At 38.4% G+C, this 19,628-nt stretch overlaps 1 protein-coding gene across 1 annotated transcript in view; it reads left to right on the top strand.

The window, feature by feature from the left end:
- TGFBR3 (transforming growth factor beta receptor 3) overlaps positions 1-19,628 on the top strand; it is a 123,051-nt gene that overhangs the window by 81,505 nt on the left and 21,918 nt on the right. The window contains exons 5-12 of the mRNA XM_035537418.2: positions 778-961; positions 6,724-6,892; positions 9,393-9,540; positions 13,787-13,976; positions 15,216-15,526; positions 16,287-16,436; positions 18,175-18,306; positions 18,581-18,757. Coding sequence (XP_035393311.1) covers positions 778-961; positions 6,724-6,892; positions 9,393-9,540; positions 13,787-13,976; positions 15,216-15,526; positions 16,287-16,436; positions 18,175-18,306; positions 18,581-18,757 — 1,461 coding nt within the window. The remainder of the gene's footprint in view (positions 1-777; positions 962-6,723; positions 6,893-9,392; positions 9,541-13,786; positions 13,977-15,215; positions 15,527-16,286; positions 16,437-18,174; positions 18,307-18,580; positions 18,758-19,628) is intronic.

The following is a 19,628-nucleotide window of genomic DNA, read 5'->3' as shown; positions in this document are numbered from 1 at the left end:
GTAGTCTGGGATCCAGTAAAAACACCTGATATTGCAGCAGTATGTATTAGAGTGAGTATATTCTCTTGCTCCAGGTTTCTTTCTCACTTGTACTCTGGTGCAAGACCTAATATATCAAAAGCAATATTTTAGTACTTCTGGTCAAGACCTAAGTTAATATGATCTATTTATAATGATTTTTCTAAAGATGCAAGTCATTTGCTTTGTGCTAGCTCAAAGCGTATTTTTCTCTTACTGTAAGTAAAACAACAGTAAATATTTCCTTTTCATGGCCTTTCTCTTTTCTTTCTCTCTCTCCGTTGGTCTTTTTGCTGAGCTTGAACTCATTCTTTCTGATTTGGGAGTGACTTACTTCAGTAGTTCCTAGGTTTATTGAGCTTCACATCTCTCCCTTCAGTTACTTGGACCATGTTGATCTTACTCCCCTCCTGTTTTCCCTATTGTCTTCCAGCCCTCCCTCTTGCAGCATTGTTGCACCACTTTTGTCAGCAGCACAACATCTGAGCAGTTCAGAGCCCCCGTTTATTCAGCTGCCTTGTGCAACCCAGCCAGGCCGATAGGTTGGGAACACTGCTGTTTAAAACAGCCACTTAAAAAAAAAAAATCCAAAAAAGAATCATTATGCAGATGTTAAAACATATGAAGTTTAGGCAGTGTTGGAAGCAAGCTGTAATTGCAGTAAATGCATGTGGGTGTGCCAGATTACATTGCTTTAACAGGCTACCTGTCTGTACAGATAAATATACCATATTAAAAATATGTTTTTATTCCCATCAGGTGTCTTTAGGTTCTGTTGTTCAGTTTGAGAAGGGAAATTTCTCTTTGTCAGCAGAAACAGAAGAAAAGCTTTTTCCTGAGAAAAATGAATATCTGCTACAGTGGGCCCAGAAGGAATATGGAGCAGTTACATCTTTCACCGAACTCAAAATATCAAGAAACATCTATATTAAAGTAGGAGAAGGTAAAAACAAAACAAAAACAACAACAAAACAGCACAAATGAACAACAGCATCAATTGATACTTTTAAATGTTCAGAATGTCTCATTGTAGTAGTATTTAGCTTTTTTTTAATATTCTGATCATTAAGCATACCTCTCACTTCCCAAAAGATATGTTATGAAAGGGAAAGGCAGAGAAATATCAGCAAGTCTAAAGACCAGACCTTGGATTTAGATAGCTTTTAATGGATTCTGGTGTCATAATTGTATGTTCATAAATACAGATGCAAAATCATTAGCTAGAATCTTACAGGAATCTAATCTTCACCTTTTAAAAGGAATAAACTACTCATGGTGATTGTTTGTGTGCCTTCACGTAAAGAACTGAAGTGGAGAACCTGAGGTAGGGGGCTATTTCTAGAAAGACCTGAGCTAAATTTTTTTCAGTATACCCTTGTATAAGGATCCAGAGTATTTTGAGCAAAGAATTACTGTCTTCCTCATGAAGGTAAGTTGCCCCATTCTGATGACCCTGTGTATTTTCACCCCAAGGAGCAAGGCTTCCTGTCCCTGTGAGCTGCATGCCAAATTCATCAGATGGCTAAGGGGAGCTGGGAGAGGACTCCAACTCCTCAGGGATTCACAGGCCCATATTAGGGTAGGGCTTTGGCTGTAGCTGTGTAGCTGAGCAATATAAAGTATGGGTCCGTGCATTACCTTCTGGCTCATGCTTACCCTCATCTGGCTGCTGGTCACAAAGTATATTGTCTGCAGGGGACTTGCACCTGAGCTGTTCTTAAGCCATGGATAACTAACACATGGCTCTTCTCTTCGCTATGGTCTTGGAGCAAGAGTGTCAGTTCAGGAGAGTTTTATACATATCTCTATTCAAGTTTGTTTTCTGGAAAATACATAGTTAGCAAAAGGAATATATCAGGGAGAGCAGACTTTCCTTATAGCACAGGATGACGAGGGTTGAACTTTGCTTTATTGCAGGTATGGCATGTTTTAAGATTTTAGTGATTGTTACTTAATGGCCTGTTTCAGTGATCTTTTTAGATCTCTGAAGATGTTATCTTCAGGAGTAAAGACTGGTAGAAGTGAAGTAGAACTGTTCTGAACTGTTTTGCAACTAGGGGACCAGCTATTTTGAAATAGTAGAAATGAGTAGAACGTTTTGGCAACACCCAACAAATACTGGGGAGCTCAGCATTTACTAGCGCCAGTGGCCTAGTCTAATTTAGTAGCCCTTCAGCAATTTTTATAGAGAGACTCCTGCATAGCTGAACTAATTGGCTACCAAAACAAACAAACAAAACCAACAACAACAAAGCAAGCAAGCAAGCAACCAAAAAACCTTCTGTAGAGAGAACTTTATTTTTAACTACCTGCATGTAATCATTTGATTTTCTGAAGCATGAGGCTTGCCCCCCAAAATTGGAACGTGGCTGTGTTGGTTTTGTCCAAAAACCTACCAAATTTGTACAGGATTCCCCTGTGTGGTTTTTGTTCTACTTGGCACCAATCTTGTATTTTAATGCCAGAAGATCATTCAGAAATACACTTATTAGCTTATTAAAGTGCTCTTGGAACATTTATATGGGAGTAGTGGTCTCTGTGTTACAGGGATGAACGTTTAATTAGATGTGTCAAAAAACAGATTAAATAGTTTGTTGATTTGCACATCTCCAGTCAAAGTAGCTGAATATCTGTGAGTTTTGCATTATCTTTAGAATGTATTAACACACAATTTAATTACGAGTAAGTACACAAAATTGAACTTGGCAAGCAACCAAAATAGACAGTTTCTGAGAAGACTCCTACAAACTAGCTCAACTGTAACCATATTTGATTTTGATTTAAATTCTTGGCAGAAGAATTAATATGAGTGTTTGCATGTGGGGGAATTACGCATGTGTTCAGGGGTGGGGAGAGGGTCAATTCTTGAATTGCAGCAGTCGTGCAAGAAGTTCTATGAAAAACACAGGGGACGTGGACCTGTTCTTCTCTGCAGAATAAACAATAGAATTACACAAACAACAGTGTATGCTGATGGACACTTCAAGCCTTTCCTACAAAAATCACACCACTCAAGTGCTTCAGTCAGGTACCCTCAGCTGCTAGTCTGTGAATCACAACTAGTGGTACTTGTAATTTATAGGAGGTTGCATGAAATCATTCCCTGCTGATACATATGACTGATACAGATTTTAATGGCAGTATTCATTTAATTATCTACATTTTGTCTTTACTCAAGTTAGAAAAATCTGAAACTGGAAGATCTAACATTTTATATGCTGAGGCTTTAGCTGAATAAAGCAAAAAGAAAATGCAAGACAGAGGACAAAGAAAAATCTGAAGAAGGGTGATATTTCATAGAATAAAACTGCTTCTGATGCTCTGAGTCCCTGAAATCAGTTTTGAAGCTACAACTGAAAGGGAGCTGAGTATGTGGTGGAAGCCTATAAAAACTGAATCAGAGCCAAATGCATCTGAATCTTGTTGATAGTGTCCATCAAGAGCATGAGCGTGGCTGGTCAAACACTGCGCAGGGATGGTGAGCACAATGTAAACCAACAGGCTGGAAAGAGGGGTTTGAGCCAGTAGGCATATGAAGTGAGGGTCTCATTCTTGCTTTGATCTGTGTAGTAAAGGAGGTGGCTAAGTGATAGCCACGGTAATTGCTATTAGATTCTACAAAGCTGGACTGCTCATAGTGAAAGTCGTGTAAGTACACATTTTTCAGTAGAAAAGTCAGTTCATTCCTCATGCCTCAATAAGATATGATTATACAGGTCAGGAAGACTTATCAGTTAGCTAAACGTTACCTAATGCATCCAGTACCACCAATCTAAGTCCAGGGCAGCTGTGCTAGCCTGGAGGGAGATTATTTTCAACACATTTCTAAATAAGAAAAAAGTCAACCATCACAATAACAAGCTGAAAAATACTCCATGTGCAATCTGTTTACAAACTGTAGCGCTGTGCTCCTGTCCTGGCAGAAGCTAAAGCTTCAGTCCTGACTCTGAATTTGCACCCTGTGCACGCTACTGCACATGTCCTGCACACAGACTTGCTGGGTTTAATACTTGTAGGTGAGTGCTTTGTGCTGTGCTTTGGCGGTTTGTTCTGTCCTTCCTTGGTACAGCTCGCTGCTCTAGGGTGAGTACTGACTGGTAGGAGCTTCCAACCTCCCTACAAAGACTGCAGACACCTTCCCTTTTTTAACACAGTGCCATTTTAAGGTTGAGATGCTGATCTCCTTAGTGCTAAGGGCCAGTAAACTGCAAAATGCCTATGAAAAAGCCCTGCCATTTGAGTGCCAGTGGAAAATCCCAGACATCTTGCTCATCCCCAGCTTACACTTCTGAAAGCCAAGCTCTGCTTGGATCAGATTTTTATTGTTGAATTAAGCTGTTGTTGCCAAGGGCGCCTGTCTTGGAGAGTGACACCTGATTAGCAGCTCTCATTTGCACCAAAATCTTTTAAGCTGGGATACTCAAGCTTTACCCAATTTAGCCAAGAGTCCGTGGGCGACACATAATTTGTACAGAAGACAGCAGACAGTGGCTGTCCTCCTCTTTAAAATGGAAGTGCTACCCACAGAAACTACAGCTCCCAGTGTTCAATACAGTCTTAATTGGAGCAGCCTGTGAGCGCTGGAGGGAAAGGCAGGGGCTGGTAGCTGCACACAACTGCAGTGCCTGCCTTCTGGCCGGTGGGGCTCCCCAGCTTCTGCGCCTGCTCGCCAGGGCCTTGCCTGATGTTACTCCAGTTACTACTACTTATTGGTAGTCATTTGAGAGTAGAGAGGCATAGGGCCCACAAATTGGCTGTTTGACTGCTTTAATAAGCTTTTTAATGGATTGTAGACACTTCCAGTACCTTTTTTAAGTAAGTAAACAAATATGAGGTGAAGAAAGAGAAGAAGAAAAAAAATGTAGTGACCAAAGAAAATAGAAATGGATCTCCTTTTCTTTTCTGTTACAACCCAGATCTTGGTAACTAGCTGACACAAGACTAAATACATTTAGTTAAAGGTGTGTGGGGAGGACCTAAGTGTGTACGTCAAGTAGCCAGTGACAGTTAAAATGAGCTGCAGAAGAAAAGCGTGCTATCGAGCAGGGGCGCAGGCTGGGGTGTCTCAGTGCTGGTGGTGGTGAAAGCAGGGGTTCCTTGAGAGCTGCAGGGGCATTGCGTGGAAGTGCCGGGAGCTGGAGTCAAGCTCTTTGCAATGGCTAATGATAGCACCTGTGGTAATTATCCCCAAACTACTTAGAGGCTAGTATTTTATGGCTTGACCCGTGTTGTAGCATAGCAACTGAGAAGCAAATACATATTATCTATGTATGTATAACTCTGTAGATAGATATAAATTCAAGTTCAGTATAGATCATTTGGGATTACTTTCCATTCTCTGCTGTTGTGGGAGGAGTTGGCAGAACTGCAGCTGCATTCGAGGCTAATCTGACAGGGCACACACCAGATGTTAGAGGAGTGCTTTCCTTGCGCAGTAGGAATTGTTACAGTCCCATACATCTTTCACAGGTTCTGTACAAAAGACAGCAAGGTTAATATTCAAAGACTGCGCTGTGTAAGATGAGAAGAAACTCTCCTAGTTGTTTCCATTGTAGCTGGGGTCACGGAAGTCCCAGGTCTCTCTGAAAAGTTGTGTACCACATGTAAATGCACTTCAGGAATGATGTTTCAGCTCTAATTTACAGAGCAAATGCAAACAGTGGTCTCAGCTCAGTTTCTAGGAGTTCATCCACAGCTTTACATACACGACTTATTATGTTTGTTGTAATTTTGTTTTACCTTGCTACTGTTCTTAATAGGAAGGCCGCCTTTATCAAGCAAAGGTCAAAGACACAACTGTTTGAAGTTCTGTTCTCAAAAAACTTTGTCTTGAGTATGATACGTAGTCTTTCTGTGTATTGTGATAATTCATATGTAAAGCTATCTCAGAAATACAAAGTATTCTTATTTTTCAATGGATATACTGCTTCTTGAGGTGCAGTAATATAGGCTGTGCTTGAGAACTTCATACCAAATGACTATTTTTTTTTTGTTTTGTATAGTAATTAATGCTTGTGATCAGCTAGGTAGTTAAAACCAAAAGAGATTATATACAATAGAACTTCCCCATTTCAGTTGTGGGTGTAATGATTAGAATTCCTTTATATCAATAATTTGTCATCATTATCTTGCTACATTCAGTTTTCCTTGCACTAAAGAACTGTAGTATTTCTACACCAACTCTTGACTGCACGAAATGTAGGAAAATATACAAAGCAAGGAAATGGAATTGGAACATTCACTTTCTGTGATCTTTTAAAAACAGCAAGTTTATAATAAGAAAAAAAAAATTCTAAAGGGAGGAGTTGAACATAGGTGTTTTCTATGAGATAAAAAATATTTCTTTTGGAATTAAATATGCGAAGAACAAATTAAGTATATTTTATTTATTTTGAAAAATGCTTACATACTTGAGTATTGTTTTCAGATTTCTTGGGGGGGGACAGAGTACTTCTAAACTACAGATTTAAATATTTAACAGAAGTTACATCAAAGGTGTGCTATGTTTTTGCAATGGTGATCTCCCTTTCAACATTATGTTGATTTCTCTTAAGTACTTATAATAGGTAATAAATATACCTTTTGGCCTACAGATCTATGCCATAAAATACAGTGCTGCACTGAAGTAGATGCTATACATACATGAATGTAAATTGATATTTATGTATGAAGCTTTTCTTTCTTTTTTTTTTTCTTTTTCTCCAGATCAAGTGTTTCCTCCCTCGTGCAACATAGAAAAGAATTTTCTCTCTTTAAATTACCTTGCGGGATACCTACAACCAAAAACGGCAGAGGGGTGCCTTATGTCTAACTTAGTCCAAGAAAGGGAAGTTCATATCATTGAGCTAATTACTCCAAATTCCAATCCATACAGGTAAAGTATCCTCTGAGTTGACTAAATCTGTCTGAAATCATATCTAAGGATTCCATCTGTCTGTTGGAAATCAAATGGAGGTAGTCATTTCATCATTACAAGAAGAGCTTGGCCTTTAGTACTTTACCTTAAGTAGAAACTAGTTCTTCAGCATGTAAAGATTTTGGATTCTGCTTCATGATTCCAGTATTTTTCTGGACAAGACTGTAGAGCACAGTTTTCATGGACTATATCCTGCCTTCCCGCAGACTGAAATTTTGCTCAGTCGACTGAAGTTTTCCAAGGCTAAGGTGTATAAGGGAATATGAATAAGGACAGAATCTTACAGACAGGGATTAAGATGAGCCCACTGTATGAGGAGGTAAGAGAAGGGTTAAAAGTAATCTTGTCCTGTCACAGCTAATGATGACTGGTAGCAAAGCCAAGGGCACTGGTTCCCAAACAGAGATCCAGAGGTCACAAGTGATCTGTGGTAAATGATCCACAGTTAGTCTGCAGAATCATACCAGGATTTTCTGTAACATTTCCATTTGAGTTTAAGGGGTATCTTGATAGTCTGTATGAAAATCTGTAAGAAAAAGGGTTGAGTTTATGAATATAAGCACAAATTATATCATAAAATGGCTTGGGTTAGAATGGACCTTAAGGACCATCTAGTTCCCAATGCCCCTGCAGGTGGGGATCCCACCTGCTAGATCAGGTTGCCCAGGGTCTTGTCCAACCTGGTCTTGAGCACCATAGTGAAGTGTAGTGGTTAGGGGAAATTATTTAACTCTGTATGTGTTATTAGGGTTATCTGAATTGTCAAAGGTATTGTAAACTTCAGAGTTATGACTTAAAACATTCAGCCTTTGCCTGTCTCTCCTAGGTCTTAGTGGGAGCACATGACCTAGAGTTTGCTTTCAGATGATCACACCTGAAAAAGCCTTTCATAAGTGCTGAGTTGCTAGAACAGAAATTTGCCATGAAACTTGCATGGTTTTGTTTCTTATAAGAAGAAAAGTACAATTTCATCAGAGATGAGATACAATTAAAATCCTGTCTGCTTACTGCAGGCACTGGCTTTCCAGCATTGTGCACTTCTGCTCCTCATGCATTACATTTGAGCACATCCCATTTCTAATCAGGAAATCACACAGGGAGTCGGAGGTGGGAGGAGGGGTCTTTGCAAGAAGGGTAATTATCTCATTGCAAGATGCTAAACCCAGAGCCTGAAAATGCTCTCTTGTGTAGCAACCTTGGGAGAGTAAGAATGTGCTGAGGTGTGTTGGAAGGTGAGTAGCTAAGTCCAAAGCATTTGCCTGTATATGGCAGTGGGCAGCAGCCCCATCTTCGATAGAGCTGATGGTTGGCATCAACATCACTGTCACAATAAGTTCCTTGTAGCGTTATGCAATGATGACAGCCATGTCTTCATCCCTCTTGGCTTTTGACTTTGGCTGAGAATGCATGATAGGAATTTGTTTTTCAGATGATAATGCTGCAAAGTGTTTAATTGTTACAATATTAAAATTTAAAAAAGACTTTAAGGGTGTTAAGTTTCTTCTTGCTTCATTCTTGGTTATAAATATTATCCACAACTATCTTAACAGAGTTTATCCACGTAGAAATGTACAGAAGCTGAGCTGAATATGTGTAAAACTACAGGAGATGAAACAAAAGGTCCCAAGATATAAAGTCTTAATGCAGAAGATTAGTTGAAACATGGTATTTGATGATGAGCACATTCTTATGACGTGTCCCTATAAGATGATTTGGAAGTAAAGGTTTTTCTTCTGAGTTAATATTTTGCATGATGAGATATTATTGCCTCCTTATTTTTACTGAAGTCTTGAAAATCTGGATAGTGTTCATCTATTTTCCAGCAATCAATAGGCTGTACATCTGTTTTCTTTTCGTTATGAAGTGAGTATATATCCAGAAGTATTGGAAACTAAATACGACGGCTTAATTCCTCAACACACACAAGATCCTATGCAAAGTAATTTCCACAATTTAACTGCAAAGGCAGAGACATTGGCTAATACAGTATTTGTGCATTTTTTGGTATTAACTTGCTTAATTTGTATTTTTGCTTATTTAAGGTATTGTTTTGAGTTTTAATATGGTTATACCCAGAAGAAACTCAAACAGCTGTATTTAGGCACCACTGCAGTGAAATAAGAAAACAGTATTTACTGTATAAAACAAAAATGGTACTCATAAAACTACCCTGCTCCAAACAATAACTGAAATGAGTAGCACACTTCTCATAAACAAAGAAACAAAAAATATTATTTGTCTAAAGAGTAGTTGAAGAGTAGTTGTGTCTATTGTTATGTAAAATCATTTAAGAGTATGTGGAATAACAATCTGTTTTGCACATGTTGTGTTGTCTGGGATAATCTCCAGCATTTTAATCAGCTGGCCAGACAGTGGAAACATGATGGATTGGAAGAAGGTTGATAGCTGAAAATTTCTGGCATTCTGGTCTTACTTTCTCTCTGTTTTCCACACACAGTGCTTTCCAGGTGGATATAATCGTTGACATTAAACCATCTCAACCAGGCGCCAAGCTCATCAGAGACGTCGTACTTATCCTCAAGTGTAAAAAATCTGTCAATTGGGTTATCAAGTCACACGATGTCCAGGGAAAGCTGGAAGTGATTGTAAGTTAAGGCACCTTTTATTTTTTGAGATATACCGTGCTGCAGCAGTATAGAATCTATTTGAACATGATGTAGTACTGTCCTATATTGATTTTTGAATGTGTTCTTAGTTGTCTTTTTTTTTTTTTTTGGATTATTACTACATTTCAAGGAGTAAATTTAGAAACTATATGTACTTTTTTCTCCTTTACGTACTGACCAACACATCACAGAAGTCAGGATGTTAGTGCAAGGATTTAGGGTCTATGCCTTCCTGACTGTTGAAGTACCCTAAACATTGAGCTGGATCTTCATCTCCCTTCTTGCTGTTACTTTGGTGAGAGGATCTACAGGTTTATCTCAGAAGTTGGAAAGATGCCTGTGAATTGAGAATGGATAATTCTAGATACAAGTCATACACCCATGTTGCTTTAGACGTGGAAATTGCTTTGCTCCTTCCTTGTGATTCTAGTGGTCTCCAGCCTTCTCCCCTACCAATATTTCTGTCCCCAGCAAGTGTTTGGTCAAATTGACCTCACCTCTGCTCAGACCGCAAATAACAGTTTTTTAAAAAAAATAAAACCAGGGTCCATAAAGCTAAGCCTTTGAAACCACACTTACGCATAATTGGAAGCTCAGATTCAGAATGATTTTTGGCACAGACTCTGTGGCTCAACACTGTTTCTACTAAGAAAATGCATTTTCCCTTTTTTGAAAGAGAAAAAAGAAAGAAAACAATAAAAAATAGATTGATCTCATGGCCTATAAATGCATGGCTTATTTCTCTCTTAAGTGATCAATTGATTGCGTTGTAAAATTGATCTTAATGTTGGTTCAGGACCAGCCAGTGTCCTACTGATTAACAGTTTCTTTAATAACTAAGATAGCCAGAGTTTGAAAGTATACCTATATTTATAAGAATTTCACTTTGCTTAGTAGCTTTATCCATTCAATGCATGCAGGGCAATACTGATAGGATCCAAAGGCTGCTTGATCTAAATCTTTTGCATACCACTCTGTTCTCTTATAATTTGACACTTGATTTTGAGAGTGAGGGATTTAAAAGGAAACAAACGGTGGTGTTGCTTAGAAAATTGTCTGAAAATGTTTTCTAGAGTTGATGATGAAATTCCCTTCTGATCCCTGGTGCATCTTTATCTTATGGACAGGAAAGGACATTCTGGTCCTAACTAACCAGCCCTAAAAACATTGGACTTTAAAGTTTCATTCTGGATTATTGCACAAAAATCGCCCCTGTATATTTAGACCTCTTAGCCAGTGCTGTGTGGGCCTGCTTTAACAGGACAGACAATTGTGCGTTAGTTCACTTCATGCTTGCAGATACCCAAAGGTAACGCGTTGCATATCTATGAAGCTACCTCTTTGTAGATGATGAATTTTCCAAGCGAGGATTTCTAGGGGATTTTAAAATGTTATTTAGTAATTATTGCCAGTATAAGTAAAAATTCTTTCTGTAATGGGTGGCAAAAGGCAACGTTTTATTTAGCAAAAAGAAAGTAATACTATATATGGAAATGTCAGTATGTTAGGCTGTATATTTATGTTAGGATTTGTGGGTGTTTACTGCTTCATTCATATAGATGTCCCATTGTCTGAATGTATGTTCGTTCTACTTTATTTATAGGGGAGTAGGGGAGGGAACTAAACACCCGCTTGCCGTTAAAAAAGCATATACATCCAGGATTTATGATCTGTTCATATCTCTATTAAGCTGAAGGTCTTTCCAAGCCCAAATTTAGACAATGCGTAAAAACATTACTAAACAATTAGGTAATGTTTCACAATGTTCTTTTTTATTAGTTGAATTGGTTCCATGCACTTCAATTTTCCTAACCTCTTGCCCTCAACACAAGTCAGGATTGTCTTGAGGGGATTGTCAGATTGAGAGTGAAAGGTTAATGCTGCGCTGCCTCGAACCCAGCACTGTGAGTTAAGGTCCAGGTTCTTAGACAAGAAGTGGAAACAACAAACAAACAAAAAACAAAACAAAAAAACTTTTTGGGTCATGTAGCTCATCTCCCAGCTTGGTATGCTTCTTGAACATTGATGGACACAAAATTGAGTAAAAGGTGAGTAGTTTAAGTAAAAGAATTACACAAAATATGTGTGTGTAGTGCTTTTCTCACAGGCTGTGTTTGCAGTCGTATGTCCTTACATAAATTTCAGTTTCTGTGCTTATTGGATTATCTACACTTCACATTGCTTCCTTCAGAGTGGGTGTCTTTTTACAAAACTATAGATAGTATAGTGCACAAAGAAGTGACATGTCAAAAAGATTTGATAAATTGCATTAGCTTCCATTTATTTCAAAGAAACGAGTGTGCTGAGGGGCAAAGAGTGAAAGAGGTGAAATGCACAGAAGAAATCTGAAGATTTCAGAAGCTTGGAGGAACTGATCTTTAAATGAGGAGAAGTGCCTACCAATTTCTGAAATCATCTCTCTTTATTCTGAATAGTTTGTTGGGTGGCTCTGTTGATTGCCCGCACTACGTGTGAGGGCGTTGACAGAACAAGCAAGTGAAGGAAGGTGTGCCTATTTCTGCAAGCCCTTGTGCTTGGCTTTGTTTCATTGAGGCAATGCAGGACTGAACATTTACAGGCTCACTGTGGCATGGAGAGGTATAAACAAGCCCTGAAAATGGTCAGATGCCAGCTAAGACAATAAAGTTCTGGGATAATATTTATTCAGCTGTCTAATCTTGACAAAAAAGAAAAGGAAAGCAGAGAGGGAGATCAGCGGAATTGGGATAGCATAATAATTCCAGCCAGTCAAAGCTGCATGTGATAAATTGTATCCAGATTTGTATCTGTTGAAGAATAAAATATTATTTGATCCAAAACAGTAATAAAGCACTAAAATTAGGATACCCATTGCTTCCTTTATATTTCTGTTCTTCAGTGGCCTTTGCTGGTCATTGATAACTGTACTGCTAACAGCATCTTCAAACCAGACACTTGGCACCTAAAACTCCCTTTAACTTCAGTTGTGAACATTTGAGTGCTTAAAGAATGCAAAATTGCATTAGGAAGAAATGAGAGAGAGATCAAGGTAAATTATATTATTCTGTCAGAACTCATGAGCTTTAATGAATGCTTTGTTCAAAGGCTCTGTTTCTGAAGTCAAGTAGAGGAGTATAACCCACCTCCGTGACCCTGTGCAGTACGACCATATGACCACTGTCTAAAAACAGGCTGGGCAGAAGCCCAGTAAATCTTTTGAAGTTCTAGAGCAAGAGAAAAATAACACTGTTTTCATGTTGAAGGAAACTAATGGGGATTTAAAATAAATAAAATGCAGCCTGTATGATGGAGAATGTAATCAGGAATGGAAATGAAAGTGTGTGCTGTACAGCATTAAATGGTGTAATCTGCGTATAGAAAGTTCAGTTCAGTCACATTGCAGGAATCATTGATAAGTGGGTCATTGTGCCCTTTACTGCTATGCGTGTTTAGCTTGTTCTGTAGTTCTTAATGTGATTGTTATAGTGATAACAGTAATACCATAAATATATAAGGGCTTAACATTGTGGGAATACATATTTACATTTAAGCACTTAACACAAGTTAAAATGTAATATCAGTGAATATTTTCTATCTGCCCCTGACAGCTAGAGATGCTTGTTGTATCCTCTTGACTTGCCTCTCTGGACAAGAAAATTTGAAATTTTGCCACACTTTTACAGTAAAATGAAAGCTAAATTACTGTGGCACTCATCTGTATTCCATGGCCATTATTTGTAATTACCAGTACAACTAAGAGGCTGGCAAGTGTACTTCTGTGGGTTTGCTGTAGCAATGTAGTTGTGTAAAACTTATATTGTAGCTCTTTAAATTTTATTTGGGTATAGAAAGTATATGTTGTCTTTTAATTAGTTTGGTCTGTCATAAAGGTGCATATTCTCACCTCACTGTTCAGCATTTCTCAATTTTGAAGAAAATGCAGCATTAAACAAATGGCTATAAATACACCCCTCTTGTTTAGGGATTAACTACATCTGACCAACTTTACTCCAATACAGCCTGAACCAGTCAGAGGCTGGGAGGAAGGCAGAGCTTTTCTCTGGGTGTACAGCAGTTCTGTGTTTAAGATGGTGATTTATTTTATTTCCCAGGTGATCTCCATTTGCAAACTGCTCTGTTAATTGATAAAGTAAAATTTCTCACCAAAATGTGAAATCAGTGTCGATATTTCATGTCAAGTATCCTTAAATGGTAGATCATGAACCATGTTTTTCTTTGTTTGCAGACATCAAACAGTATTGGTTTTGGAAAGGAAACAGAACGATCCATGATTATGAGTAAATCAGTAATACCTGATATTCCTTCATCTCATGAGAGTTTGATCAAGTGGGCTTACGAGCATAAATATAGTCCGGTTACTTCCTACACAAAAGCCCCTGTTGCTAACAGATTTCACCTGCAACTTGAAGATACAGGTAAGCTTAAAGATGGACTTTTATTATATAGAAAAAAAACATTTGCTGTATTGCCAGGTGTATGATGCTTTGAAATCTCCTTTCTCAGTCTTAAAGCTTTGTTGTTGGCTGTTGTACTCCCTTCACCGCTCATTATTAATTGTACTGGGCATACATCTAACTGCTGGTTTAAAAACAACAACAAAAAATCTGTGGCTTCTTGATCAGAAAATTCCAGGGAAATTGTATTATGTCCTGAAGTGTTGGTGGAATTAAATGCTTATAGTTTGTTCAATTCAGAAGCTTGACCATGATCAGTGCTTGCTGGAATGAGAGGACTTTAGTGACTGGATATTTTGTTAGTTAATAAATTCAGTTTTGATTTTTATCAAAAATATGAACATGTTTCCTTGAGACAGTTAAATGAACTTTTAAATTGTTTACAGACAAAACTGGCTTATCAGAAAAGTATGAGCAAATGGAATAAATACAACCATTAAAAAAATTTACTTGGCCAAAGTCATTGCTGATGCAAATATATCCTGGTCCATCGAAGGTAGTAGATTTGCATCTGCTTTTGCACTAGTTCTGAATTTAAGTCCCTGTAAATCTTGTTTAGTTGTTTTGATAAACACTTATATTTACACAGATTTTATCAGCTGCACTCTCATGGTGTCCAGATAATTATCTTCTTGGGTCAGATGTTGAGATTTTGGTCCTGAGCAGTACTGCCTATAAGCCAGGAGATATATAGTGTCCTCATTTACTCATCATAAAGTTAACTCTCATTTAACTTCACTTTGGTTATATAAGTACTTCCACAGTGGAAGTACTTCAACAGTGGAAGTTGTGCCATCAGGTAATAGAAGAATTTCAGTCAGTGATTTGAACAGATGATATTTCAACAGCACTAAAATAGTGTATTTCTGGGCTATGGTGTTTCCTTTATGTTTGTGGTTGCCTTTTGTATACAGTGACGCCCACTCCTCAAAGTCCGTTGTTAACTCTTAGTGAGGCATATTTCTAGAAGGGATTAAATATACCAAGATTAAATGCCTCAGTAGCAACTAAACCCTTAGCAGAGGAATTGTGGCTGGTTACCTGTAAAGTAGAAAGATGCTACTTCGGATGTCTTTCAGGGGCTTCCTTTCTGGATAATATTTTTTTTGGCATGAAAATTAGTCAGTTATGAATTCTTCTGTGAAAAAAATATTTACTAACCTGATTTACTTTTTTTTTTTTTTTTTTTTTTGCTTTTAGAAGAGATGAATGATGAAGAAGACCATTCTCTTCCTCCAGAGCTGACAGAACTGCTGCCTGCCCCAAAGAATCCTGCATTAAATGATGGCCTGACTTTTCCTTTTCACATTAACAGAGGAAGGCATGACACAGTGGGAGAAGGAATTTTCCCATCCAGGGATTCAGTGGACACATTAATAAACCATGACTTCGAGCATTCCCTCCCAAAGCACAAAGAACCTGAAGAGGTTCAGGGCAGTGCTGATGTAGCCCTGTCAATAAAGTGTGATGACAAAGTCATGACAGTGGCTGTAGAAAAAGACTCCCTACAGGTATGTGTGATCTCATAGTGTCAAATTTGGGCAAACTATTTTGGGCAGGCCATTTTGTTTGTATTTTGATTTTAAAAATAAATATTCTAGGAATATTACCACCCTCACCTCCTGAAAAAAAATTGTTTGAGGAAACTATACTGTGGATATCCTTTGCCATAATGCTGGGTCTTGTTTCCTCTTCACAGCAATACAGTAGTTTGTAGAGGGATTTCTGGTTAAAGATTTGCCAAGTTGATTCTGTCAAAAACTACTGTATTCAACCATCAGTCAGAATTTTTAATCTCCAAAATACAAAGAAGCTGCTTCTAATAGCTGTATAAGACCTGAATAGGTCTGTGAAGCAGCAGCTAAGGGGATGGAAAGTTAGAGGGTGAAACTGTGTAGTCCACTGTTCCCCATTATGTGGTATTTTATTCTGTCTTGACCATTTAGCAGCTGAAAGGTTGCTTGTGCCCATTTGCATTGTGGAAAAGAGCTTGATACAGACTAAAGCATTTTTAGCTCATTTTAGACCAAACAGAGTTTGTGTCAGCAGATTAATAATGAACCTGTTGTTTCCTTTGTTCCATGTTACGTTTATTCCCTGTCTGTCATGTATAACAGCATTTTGAGATTGACCTTCCCTGGATGTCAGTACAATGAACTTCACTTCCTCTGAAGTGGTCATGAACTGTATTCTGAGCTGCACTTGGCAAGAGTCTAACACAATTGTATTTCAGCAGAGGTTTCAGCCATTTACAAAGCATCTTTGTTTTAGGCTAGCGGCTACACAAGGACAGAGCTCTCACTGCTGGATCATTCTTGCAAGGCCAGGATGAATGGTACCCATTTCATTTTGGAGTCTTTACCGAATAAATGCGGGACACGGACAGCATATATCTTGGACAAGATTGTTTATTTTAACTCTGTGAGTATTTTAGAAAGAGGAGCCTTCTTCTCTGCTGCATGTCATAGTGGTACAAGGAAGCCATTGTAGTTAGCTTTAGACTTAGCAGAAAGGAGGAATCCTGATATTTTTCCTGTAGAGCTCAAACCTAGTTGCAGCTACAGTCCCTGTATTCAAGGATGTATGAAGGCCATACATTCAGTGTACCGCTGTGGTCAGATATTATCCCAAAGGGAAAACGACGAGCTGAAGTTATGTGCTTTTACAAAACTATAGGGCTGAAGTTTGGGGACCATCTGTACCAGTCTCAGAGAGTTTGCACATGCTTTCCCTGTGCAGCTTTAATGTGCCCACACATAAGCAATACTACATAGCTATAAGGAGGGATAGGAATGAAGTTCTGTGATTGCAGAGAGGAATACCATTTAATTCACATGCTGAATTATTTAAGGTGATTTTTTTCTTTCTGATTAGTGGGTGAAAGTCTTTCAAAAAATGAGGAAAAGAGATTATCTGTGCATGCTTCTCTTGTATTTTTGATTCATATTTGCTATCAGTGGATGTATGTGATGAAGGGAATCTGAGTACTTTTATGTGAGTGATGATGTTAAGAAGCCTGCATAGGTTCTAGAGACTGCTTCCACACTGGCTCAGCTTATGACCTTAAATACATTGTGACTAATCTGGGTTGGAAAGTAATGACAGGTTTCTTTTGCTGAGCTTTCCAGTACATAACCTTGGCAAATGATGGAAGGCCTGTGGTCCAACCCAAACACAGCTAAGGCAATTTCATCTGACCTTGCCTGGCTAAAACTGTTCTATATTGGCAAGTCTGTAGCACCTAACTTTAGAAACAATCTCAAACCCAGGCTGTGGATAGAAACATCTCCAAACTAAAGAATAGCACGTGTCTGGAGCTAAATACTGTCATTGTCCCTGTATTATGTTCTATTATGGTCGAAACCAAAATGGGTGTTTGCTATTGCTTCTCTCCTTTCTCCACCATGTCTTTACGAGTCTGGTTACTCACTTAAACTGAGATTCATGTATGGATAGTATGAATGGAGTCTCAAAGAGAGTATATGTCACTTCTTACTGTTTGCTTTATGTTCAAGAAAACAAATATGAAAGTCTTACAAGGGAGGGGTCTAGCTGAGGAACTGCAGGACATAGATAGCTAAGAGATAAAAGGAACTGTCAAGTGAAGAAATGGAGAAATGTGGAAAGGAGGAAGAAAAACGAGGGGATGTTAAGTAGAAATTCCGAGGAAAAAAAGGGAAAAATGAAGAAAGAGACATGTTTTGGGGTCTACATCTCTAAAAATATAAATGGAAATGACAGAAGAAAAAATCCTTAATGACCCTAATACTTTCAATGATATTCCGTGAGTGCATTAAGGAAAACTGTAAATCGTGAAAAATCACTTTAGAAAGCCATTTTTAAAATCAGTGTTGGTTATACAAATACCAGAAACAGAATGGAAATGCTGGAATGCTCATTTAGATACCAACACCCAGACTAGCATTTTTATTGTTTTTTCTGTTTCTGAATTCTGAAAACAAACTAAAGGGTGTTCACAAAACGTAACCTACGTATCTGAAGCAGCTTTTGTGCCAAGCATTTAAGATGTTCTTTCACCATCTGATTAGCTGGTGCGCTTCTTTTGGCCTTCACATTGCTCTGAAGAGAGAAGAAAATAATAACCACAGAGTGCTCAGTTATCATCTAATTTTATGCATTTGCAATACCTTCTGTGCAGATTGTCATTCAGCTGTCATCACCAGCTGAAAGCAGCGGCTTTGATGATGATGACATGGAATCAGGTGATAATGGATTTCCAGGGGATGCTGATGAGGGAGATGTTACTTTCTCAAGCTGGCCTGAAATAGCGGTATGTTACTCTCGGTTTTGTACCTGACAATGGAGGAGAAACCTGTTGTAATAGGCAGCTCACAAAAATTGCATTAATAATAACAGCAATTAATTTGTCTTTTACCACTTTTCCTCCCACTTCCGTTTCTTGTAACCCCGCTGCAGAGTGGCACTAAATGGAAGGAATGTGGGTGGGCCAATATTATACACTCCAAACTTGTCCTTATCCAGCTACCATCCCTGACTCAGGATGTATTTGTACTGGCATATTTATTTATTTATTTATTTTTCAGTTTAATTGCACACTGCACCAGCCAGAGAAGAATTTTTTTAATCCTGCCATGTTCTGGCCTCCTGAACCACATGTCACCAATGTGACCTTCAACATGGAGCTGTACAAAACAGATCTGTTCCTTGCTCCGTCCCAAGGACTCTTCTCTGTTGCTGAGAACGGGCCAATATACGTAGAGGTAACAAATGATAAAGGCTTTCAAACTAGCCAAAAAACAAGGTCATGCAACTGAGCCAAATTTATGCTTGTCGGTAGAAAGGCCTCCTTATGCAGTTGCTTTAAACAGACAGGTATGAGGTTTTGGGGCTATGGAGAAGACAAAATGTGGGTTAAGAAGCAGGACAATGCTTTTGGTCAAAATCAAAGGATTCCTGCAGAATGGATGAACTTCAGTACAAGGTAGATAAGTCATTCTTATTATATCTGCTTTACTGTGCAGAACTTACGGTGGTCTCTGAATTCTTGCTCTGAACTGTCATTTTCTGGTGAAGACTTCAGGGTTCATGTTACTGGGTAATACAGCTGAACCTCATCTGAACAATGTAGGCATGAAAAAATGGTTACAAGTGTCTGTCTTTCACATGGTAGTGTTCTTAGGTTGTAAAGTTAATACAGATTCTGTTCTCTCTCTGATCCACTTACAAACTCCAGTTACAGGTCTTGTGCTCATCACGCGAGATCTAAGGGTAGAAGGTAAATAAGCCCAGCAAAGTCAGCAGCCATGCGCATAGTGGCTTGTTTGACATTAGAACAGTTTTCATTGCTGTTTCAGTGTGTTGTGACACTTTCTCATTCTCTCTCTAGTGAAGAGGTTTCCACTTCTTTGGAGAATAAAAGACCGTAAAGATTCATCTTGAAAATTTATTGTGTATAGTAATTTTAAAGGAGTTTCTCTTGGTCTTTGTAGTATTATACAGCATGAAGACACTGTGTGATGGAAACAGAAGCATGAAAGTGGTGCCAGAGCTCCAGGTTTTTGTTTTTCCCCTGCTCCTGCTACACTATAGGATCTGCTACTATAGCCTCTTCTACTTCCTTACTTTAAAAAT

Source organism: Cygnus atratus, chromosome 8 (assembly GCF_013377495.2).
Source record: "Cygnus atratus isolate AKBS03 ecotype Queensland, Australia chromosome 8, CAtr_DNAZoo_HiC_assembly, whole genome shotgun sequence".
Lineage (NCBI taxonomy): Eukaryota > Metazoa > Chordata > Aves > Anseriformes > Anatidae > Cygnus > Cygnus atratus.
This window is presented reverse-complemented; position numbering and strand designations above follow the sequence as displayed.